Source organism: Notolabrus celidotus, chromosome 5, assembly GCF_009762535.1.
Source record: "Notolabrus celidotus isolate fNotCel1 chromosome 5, fNotCel1.pri, whole genome shotgun sequence".
NCBI classification, from domain to species: Eukaryota; Metazoa; Chordata; class Actinopteri; order Labriformes; family Labridae; genus Notolabrus; species Notolabrus celidotus.
The window spans coordinates 10293864-10309782 of NC_048276.1; the positions used below are offsets into that span (position 1 = coordinate 10293864).

Sequence of the window (15919 nt, forward strand, 5' to 3'; positions counted from 1 at the left end):
TAAAGAAAAGTTAGGCAATGTGACTATCTTAATATGAAAAGTAGATACAATAAGCATAGTCACTCACGTAGAAACACATTATATTATATTTATTCATCATTCATAACTCTGTATATTCTGTATTATTTATATTATTTAATTTACTGCTAAATCACTTCTAGTTAGATGCAATCTATATTTCATTGCTTGTACCTGTGACATGCCCAATGACAATAAATTGAATCTAATCTGAAAACAGTAGAAGAGCAACTGCATGTTTCTCAGTGTGTGATTCCATAATCAGGTGAGGCCATAAAGAAAGTCAGAGCAGAAAACAGTTCATACGTTAATCATTAACCCCCTTCAGGTTGTTAGCCTCTATCCTTGAAGAACATAAAGTCCAACAAGTTTACCTTTAGTTTAAAATAAATATCCTGAAATCATACGAGATCAAACTAATCACAGAACACAAACAAGTCGACCACTTCAAATCAAAAGTATTTTAATAAACACCTTTCAACATAAATCATAACATTTACAGAGTTCTGTTTAATTAATGTGAGATAGATTAAAGTAATACATCTGTTTTTAAACATATATTTCAGTCTGGAAGTGTATTTTGCACTGCACCTGTCTACAATCATGGCTTCTGGAATGGAGGTCAGTTGTGTGTAAAGCTGGGCTGGATTGTGGGATCAAAAACCAAAATTGAAAGCAAAAATCACAAAACATTTCACATCTGGAATGAAGTTGTCATTTATTGTGCGCTTGATATTGAATGTCATTTTTCAGCTGTGTATGTTGCTTGATTCACTGCAGAACAAAAGTGTTTATGAGAACATTAAAGATTGAAAAGAGTTTTCTGGTGGATATTCTTCTCTCTTCGCAACAGAAACAAAGAAAAAAAAAATGCCGTGTGTGCTTTTTATTGTCTTCAGTGATTCCTCGTGCAAACTCTTCAGTAAACAATACTTCAATCGAGAAGGGGATAGGGTGATAGGGTTCACCTTGGAACAGAGACAACGTATCTAAATGAAAACAGCAAACATTGAACCTAAGTGAACTACGTGAGGGTTCGTCCTGTGTTAGTGAGCGGTAGATTCTGATGCAATTTCTAATCAAGACAACGAAAGGAAAGGATGGATGTGGTCGACTTTAGTGATGACTTTGTGTAACTTTGTGTAAACATCATACTTTGTGGATTACAGCTTGAAATTATTCAGTCTTTCAATTTTGTGGATTTTTAAAACAAGTCCTTTCTGTGTTATCTTTTCAGTTATGTCGGTCAAAGTTGCAAACTACAGGCTAGTTTGGGCAGTTAGTGGACTATCCTCCAACCAAACCCTTTCTTATACTGTCAAACATTTGACAGGGCACCAGTGGGCCTTGTAGTTGAAGCACTCGCACATCTACAGAGGTTGTAGTTCTTGTTTCAGCTGTCGCTGGTTCAACTACTGATCACCCTTTGCTGCTCATTTCAATCCTTTGCTGCTCATTTCAAAAGAGGCCACACCCCCCATATCTTTTACTCCATTAAGTATCCTTTGTTGATTCCTACTACTGCAATAAATTCTGTAAAGTGTAGTTAAAAAAGAAAACTGATGAAGATGGAGATTCAGGGGGAATCCTCGACTGCATCCTTGAAAGTCCACGAGAAAACGTTTCCGTCATATTTTCACATCACAGATCACAATCTAAATAAACGTCCCACTGTCTTATACATTATAGATGATCTAATAAGGCTATATAATCATTAGTCTCATAAAACATATACATTCTATAATGATCAGGGAGATGTTAAGCTCAAATCTGTTTTCCAAGCAAAGTCACAGACAGGGATTTCCTTCTTTATTCCAAAAACGACGAGTTGGTGGGTTTCACTTTGAGCTGTGAACGCAGCTTCCAAATGTTTAAACTGAGGGCAAACCCAAATTAAATTTTTAAAATATATAACAAAGGGAATTTTGTTATGGAATCAGATTTCATTCTCAATCGACCAATCAGGCTTCTTTTGATTTTGTGACACTGGAAGGTAAATGTCATTCATCCAAATGTAAAAATCAAACATAATATATCTCCAAATGTAAAAGGCTTTCTTATTATCAGTATGTTCTTGTATCATTAAGGCTTTCATTAGGACCAAAAATATTTCCACCAACATATCTGTCAATTTAAAAATGAGTGGTTCCTCCCTTTACGAGTTACCGGAGTCCATAATCCGCATGTCTGTAAATGGGGCTGTAAAACACACCACACCTCACCCTCATGACACTCTGCCTCTGACAGATCTTGGACCTTAATACATCCCATCTCTTCAAATCACCATTACACTTGAACTGTTATATCACTTTATAAAACCTTAAATTACTCAGAAACAAAAAAAACTAAAAACAGCCAAACTGTCCGTATTCCATTGAGGTAACCTCCTTAGCGTCTGCGAGCGCGCCTGGTCTCAAATCATCCCAGCGTGAAGTCGGCTCCCGGTGGCAGCACTGAGGTGAAACGAGGGTCCAGTTTGGGCACGAAGCCTTTAAAGTCCCTGGAGGCCTGAGTCCCAAACACATCAAGCAACTGTCGGTGCATCAGAGCAAACCTAGGAGAGGAGATGGAAGATAATCCTTACATCACCAGAAAGACAACACAACTCTAACATACATGCTGCTAATTATGCAGAATTCATGACTTTGATATCTTCAAAACTATTACATTATAAAATTAATTCCCACCCTGTAGAGTGTATGGATAGAGAAATGAGCTATTCAAATAAAAAAAAATGTTTGCACCAGGCTGTAAACATGATCATTTTTGCTGTAATGATCAGCTTTTTTGAATGGGTGTGTATGTGGTTTATGGTGCTTCTGCAGCCAGCCTCAAGTGGACACTCAAGGAACTGCAGTTTTTATTTTATTGGCTTCATATCTCAAAATTAGAGGTTACCCCTCGTTCTGTCCTTAACTTTTATTTCCAGATACATATAGATAGCCCTTTCCTCATTTTCACAGTACCTATGCAGACCTGTCATCATTTTAAATCTGTTGGATAATCATCAACAAAGAGATCATCGCTTTACCATTCGTTAAAACTGTGTTGCAAAATATGTAGCATTACATAAGTTTACCATCCGTCTCACCACTATCATCTCTTTTCAACCCCTCTATCCCTCTTTCTCGGTCTCAGCAGATGTGTGTCTAACATGAGTCTGGTCCTGCTCAAGGTTTCTGCCTGTTAAAGGAAGTTTGTCCTTGCCGCTGTAACTTGCTAAATGCTGCAAAGTGCTCTGCTCATGGTGGATTAAGATGAGATCAGACTGAGTCCTGTCTGTAAGATCAGACTCAGTCTTATCCTGTCTTGATGTTGGGTCTTTGTTAATAATAGAACATAGAGTATAGACCTGCTCTGTTTGTAAAGCATCTTGACGATAACGTTTGTTGTGATTTGGTGCCATATAAATAAAGTTTGTTTGTTTGATTGATTGATTGATGATACATATCAAACACTCTTTCCCAGCCCACACATTCCACTTCATATGTCCTTACCTGCCCTTCGTTAAGCGCAGCAGGAACTTCCAGTATGTTGGCCTGAGGTTCTGCACTTCCATCACAGCCTGTGGAGAAGTTATGAGTCAGAATTTAGAGAGATGTGAGAAGCATATTTGTATGAGTTGGTATGAATGTGTGTGAACGTTACTTACAGCCTGGAAACAGATAGCAGTGGAGATGGCGTACAGGACTGTGTCTGCATGGGGGAAGTAAGGGAAGCGACCGGCCTCGATCCCCTTGAAGTACATTGTCTGAAAACAAAGAAGCATAAAGTAATGAGCAGGTTTTCTTGATGATGATTTGTTCTTGTCATCTTTCTTTTTTTTAAATATTCTTTTACCTCCACCAACTTGGTGAAGAGATACATGGATATTGTGGTGCTTTTGTAGAAGAACATTGAGGTACCAGCCAGGAAGCCTTGAAAGGTGAAAGAGAGAAAGGGAAAGAGTTGATTATTGGACTGGTTTAATCAGCTGTGACATGACAACATCAGGAGGAGGATTGATCTGCAGGGACTTATTCAATCATGTCTTACCGGCAATCAGTGCATTGAGTTCATCATCAATGTTACGCACCCAGCGCAGCAAACAGCTTGTCCCCTGAGGGAAAGAGAAGCATGAAGAGTTCTGTAATGAGACGACACTCACACGACAACACAGGTCATATTAGTTTTTGTAGTGTATAAAGGTCATTTTATACAGTTCCCAATATGAGCTGAGATAAAGGCTGAGCTTTTAAGTTATTACACCTTCCCTTCTTACACAACATAAACTGACAGGCAGGGCTGGATCCAAGGGTGGCCATGTGGAACCCCCTACCCCATCCACCGAAATCTGATTGGCCCCCCTAAGTTAAAGCTCCTGTACTTGGTGACTTTTTACTACAACTCTTTAGATCTGAAGATATTAGGATTATAAGTTTTTTATTAATAGGCAAGGCTGATTTGACTGACAGGTGGGCATACTGTAGCTGTCAGTGAAGAGGCTGAACACCCGCCACATCTCCAAATCTTTGCCTCTTGTTAGGTCGAATGAATGTTAGGTTGAGTCAGCATTTCCAAAACGGCGACTGCCTACTTCAAAACTCAGCTTCAGAAATCAATGAGTGACGTCACTGAGACTACGTCCATGTATTATACAGTCCATGTTTGTCCAAGCCAACCAGAGTATCAGTTACTTTTTTGCGCAGCAGGTTTTCAGAGTAAGTGATACATTACACTGTTAAAAGAAAGCAGGGTCTTTTATTGAAAGTCTTTTAACGTTTTCTTTTATCTGCTGGTTTCATGGTCTCTCTTTGAAAGAAAAGAATAGTCTGAACAGCATTGTTAAAGTCTGCTCAAAAATTATTAGCATACAGCAGCAGGATCTGGGTTCCCTTTGGAGGAACTGCATCACTAATAAAGCCAGAGGGATAATTAGCCAACCTGGACACATCCTCGCCAAGGAGTTCTCTTTAATGCCCTCAGGGCGGCGCTATCTCGCTCCTCACAGAAAAACAAACAGATCCGCAAATTCTTTTATTCCTTCTGCTGTCAGACTTCTAAATGCTGATAGCAGTTTTAACAGTTTGTTACAGACTGTCCTTCTGAAATTGTGAAGTTGTGTATTTATAAAGGTGTTTTTTGTTTTTTTAGTATTTATTCCTGGCTACTGTGTTGTTGTTTTTTTTAAAGAAGATGTTATTTTAGTCTATTTTAACATTCTTTAACTCTTTATGACAAGCCCCAACTTGTACTGCTGTTGTCACTGACATGTTGACTGTTGAGTGTTGTTTTTCTGTTTGTTAGTGTTTGTGTTGTTTATCGACAAGCTGGCACACTGCAAACCAAATTGCCCTCTGGGATTATTAAAGATCTCTGAATTTGAATCTGAATAATTTTCTATCAGAAAACATGATAGACGTGTACGGGACAAGCTCAGCAAAAATATGAGAGGTATCACTTTGTCCACAGGGGGGCGCCAGAATCGGTTCAAATAGAATGTTCCCTCACAGGAGCTTTAATGAAAAGCTTTTAAATGTTTAAGGTTCAAGTACAATTGAAGTCTACTCAGGAAGAGGGCATATTTTGGATACTTTAAGGTTAGTTGCCACAGTAGATAGGGCTGGTGAAGAAAGAAGTATCTCTTCATATGTGTACACATACTTTATCTCCTCTGGGCCACCCCAGTCTAAAAAGTCTGGCTCCAGCCCTTCTTGTCTTATTTTTCTAAAGCTTTGGCACAAACATCTGTACATATTTTTGTAAAAGTAAAGAAATCTAGAAAAAAAAAAGAAAATAAAACAGTGAAAATAATTGAAACCACAACAGAGGTGTAAGAAAAAGTTATCAGAATTATGAGTACCTTGTAGATGCTGACGAAAGATCCTAGAAAGGCCCCGAGCTGGAAGTTCTCTTTGTGGTAGAAAAGGGAGGGGAGCCGTGACGGTTTAGAGAACATCTGCCTGAAGGCTGAGGGCACCTTGAGACAACACTGGATTAGGTAGCCAACACTAAACATCCTGACAAAACTCTGAAATGAAAGAAAAGACAGAAGTATTGTATCATTATAATTTTATAATAAGGAATATAAGTGTTATACATCTGTCATTATAAAAAGAGTGTCTTACTTTGACACAGTAGGAGATGCAGTTGTCTTGGTAATGTTTGCAACATCTGTGTCTTGGACCTTTTTTGCATCTGGAGTGTTACAAAACAAAAAGAAGTCACTACTGATCACTCTGTCAGAGTTAACATGTGCCTGATTCAATGTGTGCATCCTCTCACATTAATTCTAGCAGCTCCCTGCTGTAGGCTACCAGAGTTTTCCTCCTGGAGCTGGGTCTTTCTGCTGGTTCCTGCGAGTCCTCAGTCTCTATAGCAGCTGGTCTCTCCACGGGTCTCGTGCAGACTTGTTCCGCTGTGACGGGGTGAGTCGGAATCTCCTCTTTGCCGATGAGAAACCTGTGACACATCAAGCACATGACCTCAGTTTGGCTCATAAAAACACTGATTGATATGTTATTTGAGGCAGCAGCAGGAACATGAAAGACTCACTTTAATGCAGAGAATGCAAAGCCCTTGAGACCGTCTTTACTCCTGTAGCAGAAAACACAAAATAATAACTCAAGCATGAGACATTTCAAAGGTTTTCGACGCTCTAAGTCAGAGTATAATAACTGTCGTGGAATTTTCATAGTCTTATATATATGTATGTAAGAATGTTTAACTATTGTATTCTTTCAGTCTAAATGTCATGTTTAGAGTAACTTGTTTCCTATGTCGTCTGTGACGGGCGAGATCGTGTCAGGGTCGTAGTCAAGGTCTCTCCCCCTGCTCCTGTCTTTATCTATGTGTTATGGCCGACTTACTGTCTCCACAACTAGAGCACAGGTCTTCTTCCCACTTGTTGTGTTCCTTTAGTCCAAACACTGTTATCTAACTTTAGTGTTGTCTTCAGAGGGAGTAAATACCATGCCAAGGGTTTTGTCTTACAGAACTGACTTGTCATTGCACTGCACTCTCCTGCCTGTGTACTGTTATGTTATTTCTCCTTGATCAAGTTCTACATAAACTATTTCAACGTACACCGTCCAAGTCTCCTGAGTCTTCTGTGTCCAGTGTCCAGTTTGTTGCTGAATTCCATCACAATAACCACTTGATCAATGTTTCAGATTTCAGTGTGTGAATGTGTCAAATAACTGCTCTGACCTGAAGAAAAACATGTAGAGTGACGAAGTCACGCAGAACAAGAGAACCTGATGGAAAAAACAGACACAACAAGGGAATCAGATTGTATGAGATGACATCCAAGCATAAAATCTATAATTCAAAGTTATCAGTTACTTGCAAATTAACTTTTTCCATTCTAATAAAACATCAAATTTGTATTATTAGCATACTGTGTTCACAAATGCTTCGTGTCATTTCACCCTGTCAGGATTGTAGTGGCAACTTTAAACAAAATCTTCTATGGTTACTTCTGCAGGACGTGAGGTTTCTGACTTGTGCTTTCCAAAACGGGTTTTAGTGCACGTATTCCAAAAATGAAAGGGTTGCCAATATAAAATAAAACAAAAAACATCGACAGCTAACAAATAAAAAACACTTCTCTTGTCTCTATGAAAGAAAGATACTTTTGTTTTCCTAAAAAGGTACAAAACTGTGAAAAACTAGGCAAAGCTACGGTCAGAAAATCTCTTGCTCCTTGTCCTGCTCAGATCAAAGCCCTCATTCCAGTGCACATGCTCAGTTGCCAATTTGCTCCAATCGACAGGGCAGCAGCACCAATTCACTACAGCTACAGATATTCTGAACAGCTACACAAACATAGGAAGACATTAAGGTGAGAATATAAAATATATTCAAATATTTCTAACCAAAAGTAATTGTTGGAGCTATTTGTTTATTTTTTGTATTTAGTTGTTTATTTATTTTCTAATTAATAAGTAGTATTAGTTGTTCGATTTATCCAAACCCACTTTTTATTGGTAATTTAAGTTATATTTTGGGGATATATTTTTTGCTAGTCATTTGTTTAGTATATTTAGATTTTTTTGTATATTTAGTATTTCTTTTGTTTGTTTTTGTTTGTTTGGTAATTAGGAATTGTGGGCTATTTAGGTATTTAGGTAGGTAGGTGGCAGAAGGCCAGCATTCACCTGGGTGGGCCTATGGTTTTTTACCAGAGCAAGAGAGGCAGCAGAAGCTGTGATTTTCTTTGTTCCTTTTGTTTGCTTGCTTGCCATCTAAATAAACCTAAATAAACGGCTGAACTTGTGCATGGACATTGGACTTCTTTTTGCCTGCGTACATCACATCCCCACGGTGCATCAGTGACCCTTTGATTAAGGTTAGTTAAAGTTTGAGTTTGATATTTAGATTTTTCTTTGAGTTTTTTTATGACAAATGGCCACTACAGTAATTACTAAGTCTCCTAACTCCACATAAATGATCTAAATAATGCACATATACTTGAATTACCCTAGGCTCTAACAAGGATTCTATTTTGCATAACGACCGGCTCACTATACATCAACCCTCCACGTTGAACTCATCCAAACCTCCCCTTCCATCCTACCTCTCCATGTTTGATGGGTGTGACGATGCCTCGTGTCACTGCCATGCGGAACAAAGTCTCAATGGCCTGAAAAGAAAAACACACAGTGTCATATTTCATGAATGCAAATGTATCTGATCAAATACAGAAGCTTTTTTATTGTCCATGAAGTGTAGCTCTTACAAGATTTGTCATGTATATTGTCAGCAGCCCTCTCCTGGAAGAGTAAGAAAGGGAAAGAAATATTTAAAAATCGAGACAGAAACTTTATTAGATGACAAAAAGTAAGAGACACTTTGTAAATGGGGAACCAAGAATATCAAGTGTACATAAACAATGGTGTCACCTGCTCTTGCGCTCCAGGAGGATTGCAATGTAGGATGCAGGCAGAGCTGAGCCAAAGCCAGCTGACCAAGAGTAGAAGCCTCCCAGTAATTTCCTAAAGTTAGAAGAAACAAAAGTTATTTTATTACAAATGTTTAAAGTTGAAGTGAAAAAGAAGAATAGTAGGCTAAAATGTACAATCCTGAATCCAAAAAGGTGAGACGCTGTGTGAAATGTTTGATAAAAACAGAATTTGATAGTTTGCAAATCATCTCGATCCTAAATTTCATTAAAAAATAGTGCAAAGACAACTTATCAAATGTTGAAACTGAAACATTTTTCATTGTTTTATGACAAATATATGCACATTTTAAATTCAATGCCAGGAACACATTTCCAAAAAGTGGGTAAAGGGTCATGTTTACCATTGTGTTGCATCACCTCTTCTTTCAACAACACTCTGCATTTGTTTTGGAACTTCTGGAGTTTTGAAAGTGAAATGTCCCGTTCTTATCTTATACAGGAGTTCAGCTGTTTCATGATGCCCCAAATCTTTAAAGTGTGTGATAAGTCAGGACTGCAGGCAGGCCAGTGTAGCTCACAGACTCTTCTACTACGGAGCCATGCTGTTGACCTACGTTCAGAATGTGGTTTGGCTCGGTCTTAATCAAATATGCAAGGTCTTCCCAGACAAAAGCTGAGACTGAGTTGTAAGCTACCCCTGCCATGAGCACTCATTCATCCCTATACCATCACAGTTGCTGGCTTTTTAAATGTGCACTGTTAACAAGCTGAGTGCCCCCCCTCCTTTTTATATTGGAGGACACAGTGTCCAAGATTCCAGAAAAAAAGCATCAAATTTGGATTTTAGAGACCACAGGACAGTTTTCCACTTCACTTCACCTCAGTCCTTGTTTAACCGGCCTGGGCCTAAAGAAGTCAACAGTGTTTCTGGATCATTTCAATACAGTTTCCTCTTTGTGTAGTAAAGTTTTAAGCTACATTTGCAAAAACCGGTTCACAGATTATGTTTTTTGAAGTGATTTTGAGCCCATGCAGTGATTTGCACTACAGAGTCATGTCTGTTTACACTGCATTGCCGTCTGAAGGCCCAAAGATCATGACCATACAGTATTGCTTTTTCAGCCTTGTCTCTTTTGAACAGAGATTCTCTGAATCTTTTAAAACAGGGGTGTACAAACTTTTTTCAAAGAGGGCCACATATGATGTTGTAAGAATACCTCAGGGCCAGTGGCTCATATACTGTGACTTAGGAATCATAAAAGTTATGTATGAAATATCTATTTAATTGTTTAAAAAAAAATCCTCAATAAAACAGTAACTAGGTAGTCGTCAGTTCTCCACAAGCCATGTAAACATGAGCAAACGTAATCTTCTTCTGGAGGAAAATGTTTTTCATTAGGGTCGGGCAATGTGGGAAAAATATTGTCTCATTATTTTCCTATGGCAGGATCAAGATCTGGATTTCATCACTTCTTTTTCATGTTGATTTTAAGACTTTTCTGACCAGCAGACAACATTTTGAGAACAAAATATATTTTCCTGCATTCCAAATATTTTTTATGCACCAATTTTTTCCCTTTTCTGCACAATTTTTCTTAATTTTGTTCTTGTCTTGTGTCCTCTTTTGTGTCTTCTGAACTTTTAATCTTCATCAAGAACATTTTCACATCATGATAAAAACATTCATTTGAAAACCTGGCAACTTTAAGAGTTCTTGTGTTTCTTCTTTATTGCCATCTTGCAGAATTCCAAGTGCTTTGGCTTTATACAAGTAGTCCATATGAAGCTTTTTGAGACGTTTCTGGATTGACTTTAGTTTTATTTGTGCGCTTGAAAGAAACTGCAAATGTACAGATGATTCAAAGGTGATTCATTTCTTTGCTATAAATAACACAATTTAAAGGCACTATGAGGAACTTTTCACCAGCTGAGAAACAGGCTGAAACCAACACTGATGCCTCAATATGACCTTCAAAAGCAAACAAAACCATAAAGAACAACACTGATACTTTCTCTGTTGTCATTTTTAATGCCTTAAACCACTGAGAGGGGGTTGGTGTCAGACCACATGATTGACATTTGGCTTTAGAAACACCTTTTTCTGGCTGTTTTCATGGCAAATAATCACATTGAGTGATAAATCTGGTTGTTAAAAGACAGCAGGGTGTGGTTTTTGTTGAAAACACTACTTTGCATCTACAGAAGAATAGATAAGAGGTATCACTTTGTCCTAAAAGGGGCGCCAAAATGGATATAAATCAAAAGTTCCTCACAGCAGCTTTAAGATGGAAGCTTGGGGCCATAAATAAATGGACCTTGGGCCACAATTGGCCCCCGGGCCGTACTTAGGACATGCCTGTTTTAAAACATGATGTACTGTAGAATCTAGATGATGAAATCCACAAACTGTTAAACTGAGGAACATTATTCTGACATTGATGAACTCTATTCACACATTCTCTCAGAGAGTGGTTAACCTCTTCCTATCTTTACTTCTGAGAGACTCCGCCTCTCTAGAATGTTCTTATCATACCCAGTCATGTTCTAACCTGTTTCAAGTATACCTAGTTTGTTGGGAGATATCCCCCCCGGTAGTTTTTAAGCATTATACAACTTTTTTAGTGTTTTGTTGTCTCTGTCCAAACTTTTTGAGACATGTTGCTGGCATCAAATCCAAAATGAGCATACATTTTCCATCAATCAATAATAAAGTCTTTGCACTAGTTTAAATAAAGATTGGGTTTAAATTATTTGCAGACCATCAAAATATGTTTTTTTTACAACATTTTACACAGTTACAACCTTTTTTTAGAATTGGGGTTGTAAGAAGGACATGAATATTCAATCTTTTTTTTGAGTAAGCTTTAAATGTTTTGTGACGAAGCAAACACCAACCACACTTTTGTTTGCCCTGAAGGATACACACAAGGCCTGTAGGCAAGTAATAGAGAATGTTAACTTTATGTTTGTATACAAGGAAACCCCCACAGGGCATGTCTGCAATTTTAAATAACCAATTAATTAATTGCTGCCTATCTTGTCCAGGACACACTTGAGAAATAGATTTTTAATCTCAATTACTTTCTTTCCTGGTTAAATAAAGGTAAAACAAAATACATATATTATTATTATACCACCTCCACCATTATTATTATACCACCTCCACCACCAGGCCCCACTTCTTACCTCACTGACCTCCTCAACCATCACACTCCTTCCTGTAACCTGCGTTCCTCACATGCCAACCTCCTGTCTCCACCTCACAGAACCAAGCCCCGAACCTGGGGGAACAGAGCCTTCTCCATAGCCGCCCCCCACCCTCTGGAACTCACTCCCCACTCATATCCAAAACTGCTCTGACCCTTCAACATTCAAATCTCTATTAAAAACTCACCTTTTTAGGTTAGCTTTAAATTTGTGATTGTATTGTTGTTTTGTTTTGTTTGATTTATGCTCCTTGCTTGTATTGATTTTAAAATTGTACAGTGTCTTTGAGTCCTTGAAGAGTGCTTTATAAATAAAAAATATTATTATTATTATTATTATTATTATAAATACAAAACCAACCAATTTACAAAGGCTTTTAACCTATAATTGATTGATTTTTGTTTGTTTTGTTTGTTTTGTTTTATTTTGTTTTATTTTGTTTTGCTGCTTTGCTTTCCTTTGCTTTTCTATTGTATAATTTATTTTCTTGTGAAGTGTCTTAGAGAAACTTTTAAAGCACTTTTATAAATAAAATACATTATTATTATTATTATTATTATTATTATTATTATTATTATTATCATTATTATTATCATCATTATTATTTGTGTAATTAAAAAAACACCATCCATAGATGCATTATAATAAAACCTTTACACAGAGTTTGTCTGATGCAAATATTGGTGTTAAAAGTCCTCTGTTAACATCTTAAAGACCAATCTTCATACCAGTACCATGTCGGGTACACAGCAAGTTAGGATTGCTGCCACACAGGAAGTTCTGATTTTCACTTCTTCTTCCACATAACTTGTCATGTGACAAGAGCAAACAACAACAACAACAACACAGTGCAAGGGGAGAGCAGTCAAACCCAAGCTAGACCATACAGTCACATCCATACAGGCTAAGTAGTGAACAGTAGTTTCTCTTAGTAGATGAGTATCAAATTGGTAACTGGTATCTGCACATTCTCAATTTAGACTATGGAAAAAGTTTTTTTTGAGGTCATCTAGACTTCAGCTGAACTTCATGACTGACAGTGAGTGTCTGTGTGTATCACCAGCTGCAGCTACTAACCTGAGAATACAGAAGAAAACAATGTAGAGTCCTCCATTGGCAGTGAGAAAAGAGGTAGACCACAGGATCTCAGGAAGAAGCCTCTTTAAGTAATAATCCTTCTTTCTTCTCCTTAGAACTGCTGCTATCTGCACAGACACGAGCACAGAGTGAGGGAGCAGTCGGGTTCAAGTGGTAGACAAATCATTGCACATTTAACTTTCCCCTCCAGATAATGATGGCAGTGAAGTGATAACTAACTGGTCAAACAAGTTAGCTGTATTTGTGTGTTGCATTGCTGAACTTATCAGATGGACTCTTCAGAAGGAGGCAGTGAGTTAGCCTCGGTAACTGAAGTATCTATGACCTCCTGTGTTTCTAAATGTCAACATGGAGCGTGCAATGTTGTTGCTTCTTCCCTCTTTGAACTTGAACTTGGCCCCCGAGGGTTACCTGTTCAGCTAATCTTTAACTTTACAAGGTTTCAACACCACTAGCTGCAGTTAGCCCTACCTGGTTAGCTAGCTGACTTTAGCCTCCGAGTCTACTTGTGCAGACAGTGTCGGTCAAACATCAGAACTTACCAGGTAAAGGGGGGCGTAGATTTTGAAGGACACTTCGAGGGCGCCCCTGGTTACATCCACAGCAGACTGCACACATGACGGGCTCCAGGTGTGGCCGATCTCGTAGCAGTTGTGCGGTATCTTACTGAGAGCAGCCATGTCTCTGAACCTCTGCTGACAACCGACAACAGCAGACGGGACACGGACACGAGCTGCCGTGCGCGTTCACGGTGAGGACAGCGCGCTCATGAACGGGAGTTGTACACGTGCACGGCGCGGTCAGTTCACTGCTTTAAAGGCTTCAGCTGTAAGGGCTCTAAATTAATCATTTTTTTGGCTTCATATTTCAGGACTTTTCTAATTTAATGGGGAAAACTGGGAAAACGTAAAAATTAAATGTTGAAAAAAAGTGACATCAAATAAATATAATATGATTGTCATTAAAAAACGTGAGAATTCAAAAATTGCTAGAAATTAAATAATATAACATTTGATGTGTGTGATTTTAACTTCAATGAAAAGTTTCAATGCCAATACTTTTGTGATGCCATTAAAAATTTTTACAATACAAGTGTTTCAATGCCAATGTTTTATTTTTCAGTTTGTGTGTTTTCAATGCCAATTTTTATTTTCAATACAAAACATTAACGTAATCGTTTTGGCTCCATATACGAGGACCTTAAACATTATATGGGGTCCAATTGACCCCAAAGATAATAGAGGGGTTAACGTCCTCGTTCCCTCAATTATTGAGGGTACAGTCTCTATTTGGTTTGAATAAACCAAATGTTTGTATGTTTTATTTAAGAATATGATATGATTGAACACGTTTACTGAAAGCAGGCTGTTGGTACAGTCAGGGCCGGGGTCAGTGGCATAGGCAGTATAACAAATTGTTGCTTGAATATTCATCAGAACAATATCCAAGATTTCCCCCAGAGCCCCCTCTTATTGCTTGTACTTCAATATGTGGCCCCCTGAACCTGCCTCTGGTAATTACATTTATTTGCACCATAGATTTGCACACAAGAACTTCAGTAATCTGGTTTGAATAAACACTAATTATGTTTTGGTTTATTAAAGAGTATTAAACTGAAAATGGTTTAAACAACATGGGTGTATGATGATGTTCTTGTACACTCAAGACTGTTTTAGTGATTTGGTTTGACTTTTAATCAACATCAAAATAATATACTATTTCAATAAAACAGTTTTAAGGAAACTAACATGTTTTGGTTGTTTTTTTATATTGTAGACAACATACAGCAGTTTATAACACTTTCTTTAATCATTAGATGTAAATACAGTCTGTTTTTGATGTTAATATTTCAATTTAAGATTCTAAGATTTCAGCCTTCACAATGATTTACCTCTTTATTATCACTTTTCTAAAGCAGAGTTCTATTTGGAGTCATATTGGCGCTCAGGCAAGAAGCCCATTAGTCATTTGAACAAGATAAGTAGAAAAGAGAGGAATTTTGTTCTTTGCTAATGGTACGAATGTCAAAAGTTGAATGCCCCAACTTATAATTTAAAACTTCAACTACATGGTAAACCATCTTATTCTTCAACTAAAGTCTTTCATTTGGAATCAGATTTAATCGGATAGGACATTAACCAAGCAGTAAAAAACTTAACAAAGCTTTATTGCTGCTCAAGTTGAGGCATATCAATTAAATCTTCACAGTACAAGGATATTTTACAGTGTCTCTGATATATGATGGTACATAATGGAGGTAATTATTATTTAAAGTGAATCAGAAGAGCCGGCTCGCATCAAGTGTTTTTTCCTTTTGCTGCTTAGCTCTCACAGTGCTCAGCCCCAGCTCTGCTCAGAGCAGAACTTTGTTTTGATTTGTCAGCATGAGGGCCAAGCGACCAATCACATGTGAGGATATAGGATACAGGTGATGGAGGGGAGGCTGTGTATCATGGCTACATCTGTTCCTTCCGAGAGAATCTTCTCAAAGACTGGGCAAATACTCACTAAGAGAAGAAATCAGATCAGCCCATCCAAGCAGAGGCATCTGATTTTTCTCAATGCCAACCTGCACTGAGGACATGTATGATGTTTGCACAAGTTTGGTTCTGGTTCTGCTTGCTGAAGTTGCTTCTGGTTCTGTTTGCTCGAGTCTGTTTCTGGTTCTGGTCGTTTGAGTTGGTTCTGGTTCTGTTTGCTTGAGTTTGGTTC

At 37.9% G+C, this 15919-nt stretch overlaps 1 protein-coding gene across 1 annotated transcript; it reads right to left on the reverse strand.

The window, feature by feature from the left end:
• Positions 1-717: 717 nt before the first annotated feature.
• On the reverse strand, positions 718-13990 carry tmem135 (transmembrane protein 135). Its single transcript, XM_034683712.1, has 15 exons — positions 13750-13990; positions 13187-13314; positions 8901-8993; positions 8738-8771; positions 8576-8641; positions 7207-7253; positions 6553-6594; positions 6283-6459; positions 6126-6195; positions 5861-6028; positions 4054-4117; positions 3859-3935; positions 3671-3769; positions 3516-3583; positions 718-2572 (listed from the first exon to the last, which is right to left on the reverse strand). The coding sequence occupies exons 1-15, from the start codon at positions 13885-13887 to the stop codon at positions 2437-2439; spliced, it is 1407 nt and encodes a 468-aa protein (XP_034539603.1). The 5' UTR covers positions 13888-13990; the 3' UTR covers positions 718-2436.
• Positions 13991-15919: the final 1929 nt, after the last annotated feature.

Coding starts and splice junctions, on each gene's coding strand:
- tmem135 (XM_034683712.1), bottom strand. CDS start 13,887: ATGGCTGCTCTCAGTAAGATACCGCACAACTGCTACGAGATCGGCCAC. Junction 8,642..8,737: donor CAATATACATGACAAATCTT/GTAAGAGCTACA, acceptor TTTTCTTTTCAG/GCCATTGAGACTTTGTTCCG. Junction 6,460..6,552: donor TTTGCATTCTCTGCATTAAA/GTGAGTCTTTCA, acceptor GATGTGTCACAG/GTTTCTCATCGGCAAAGAGG.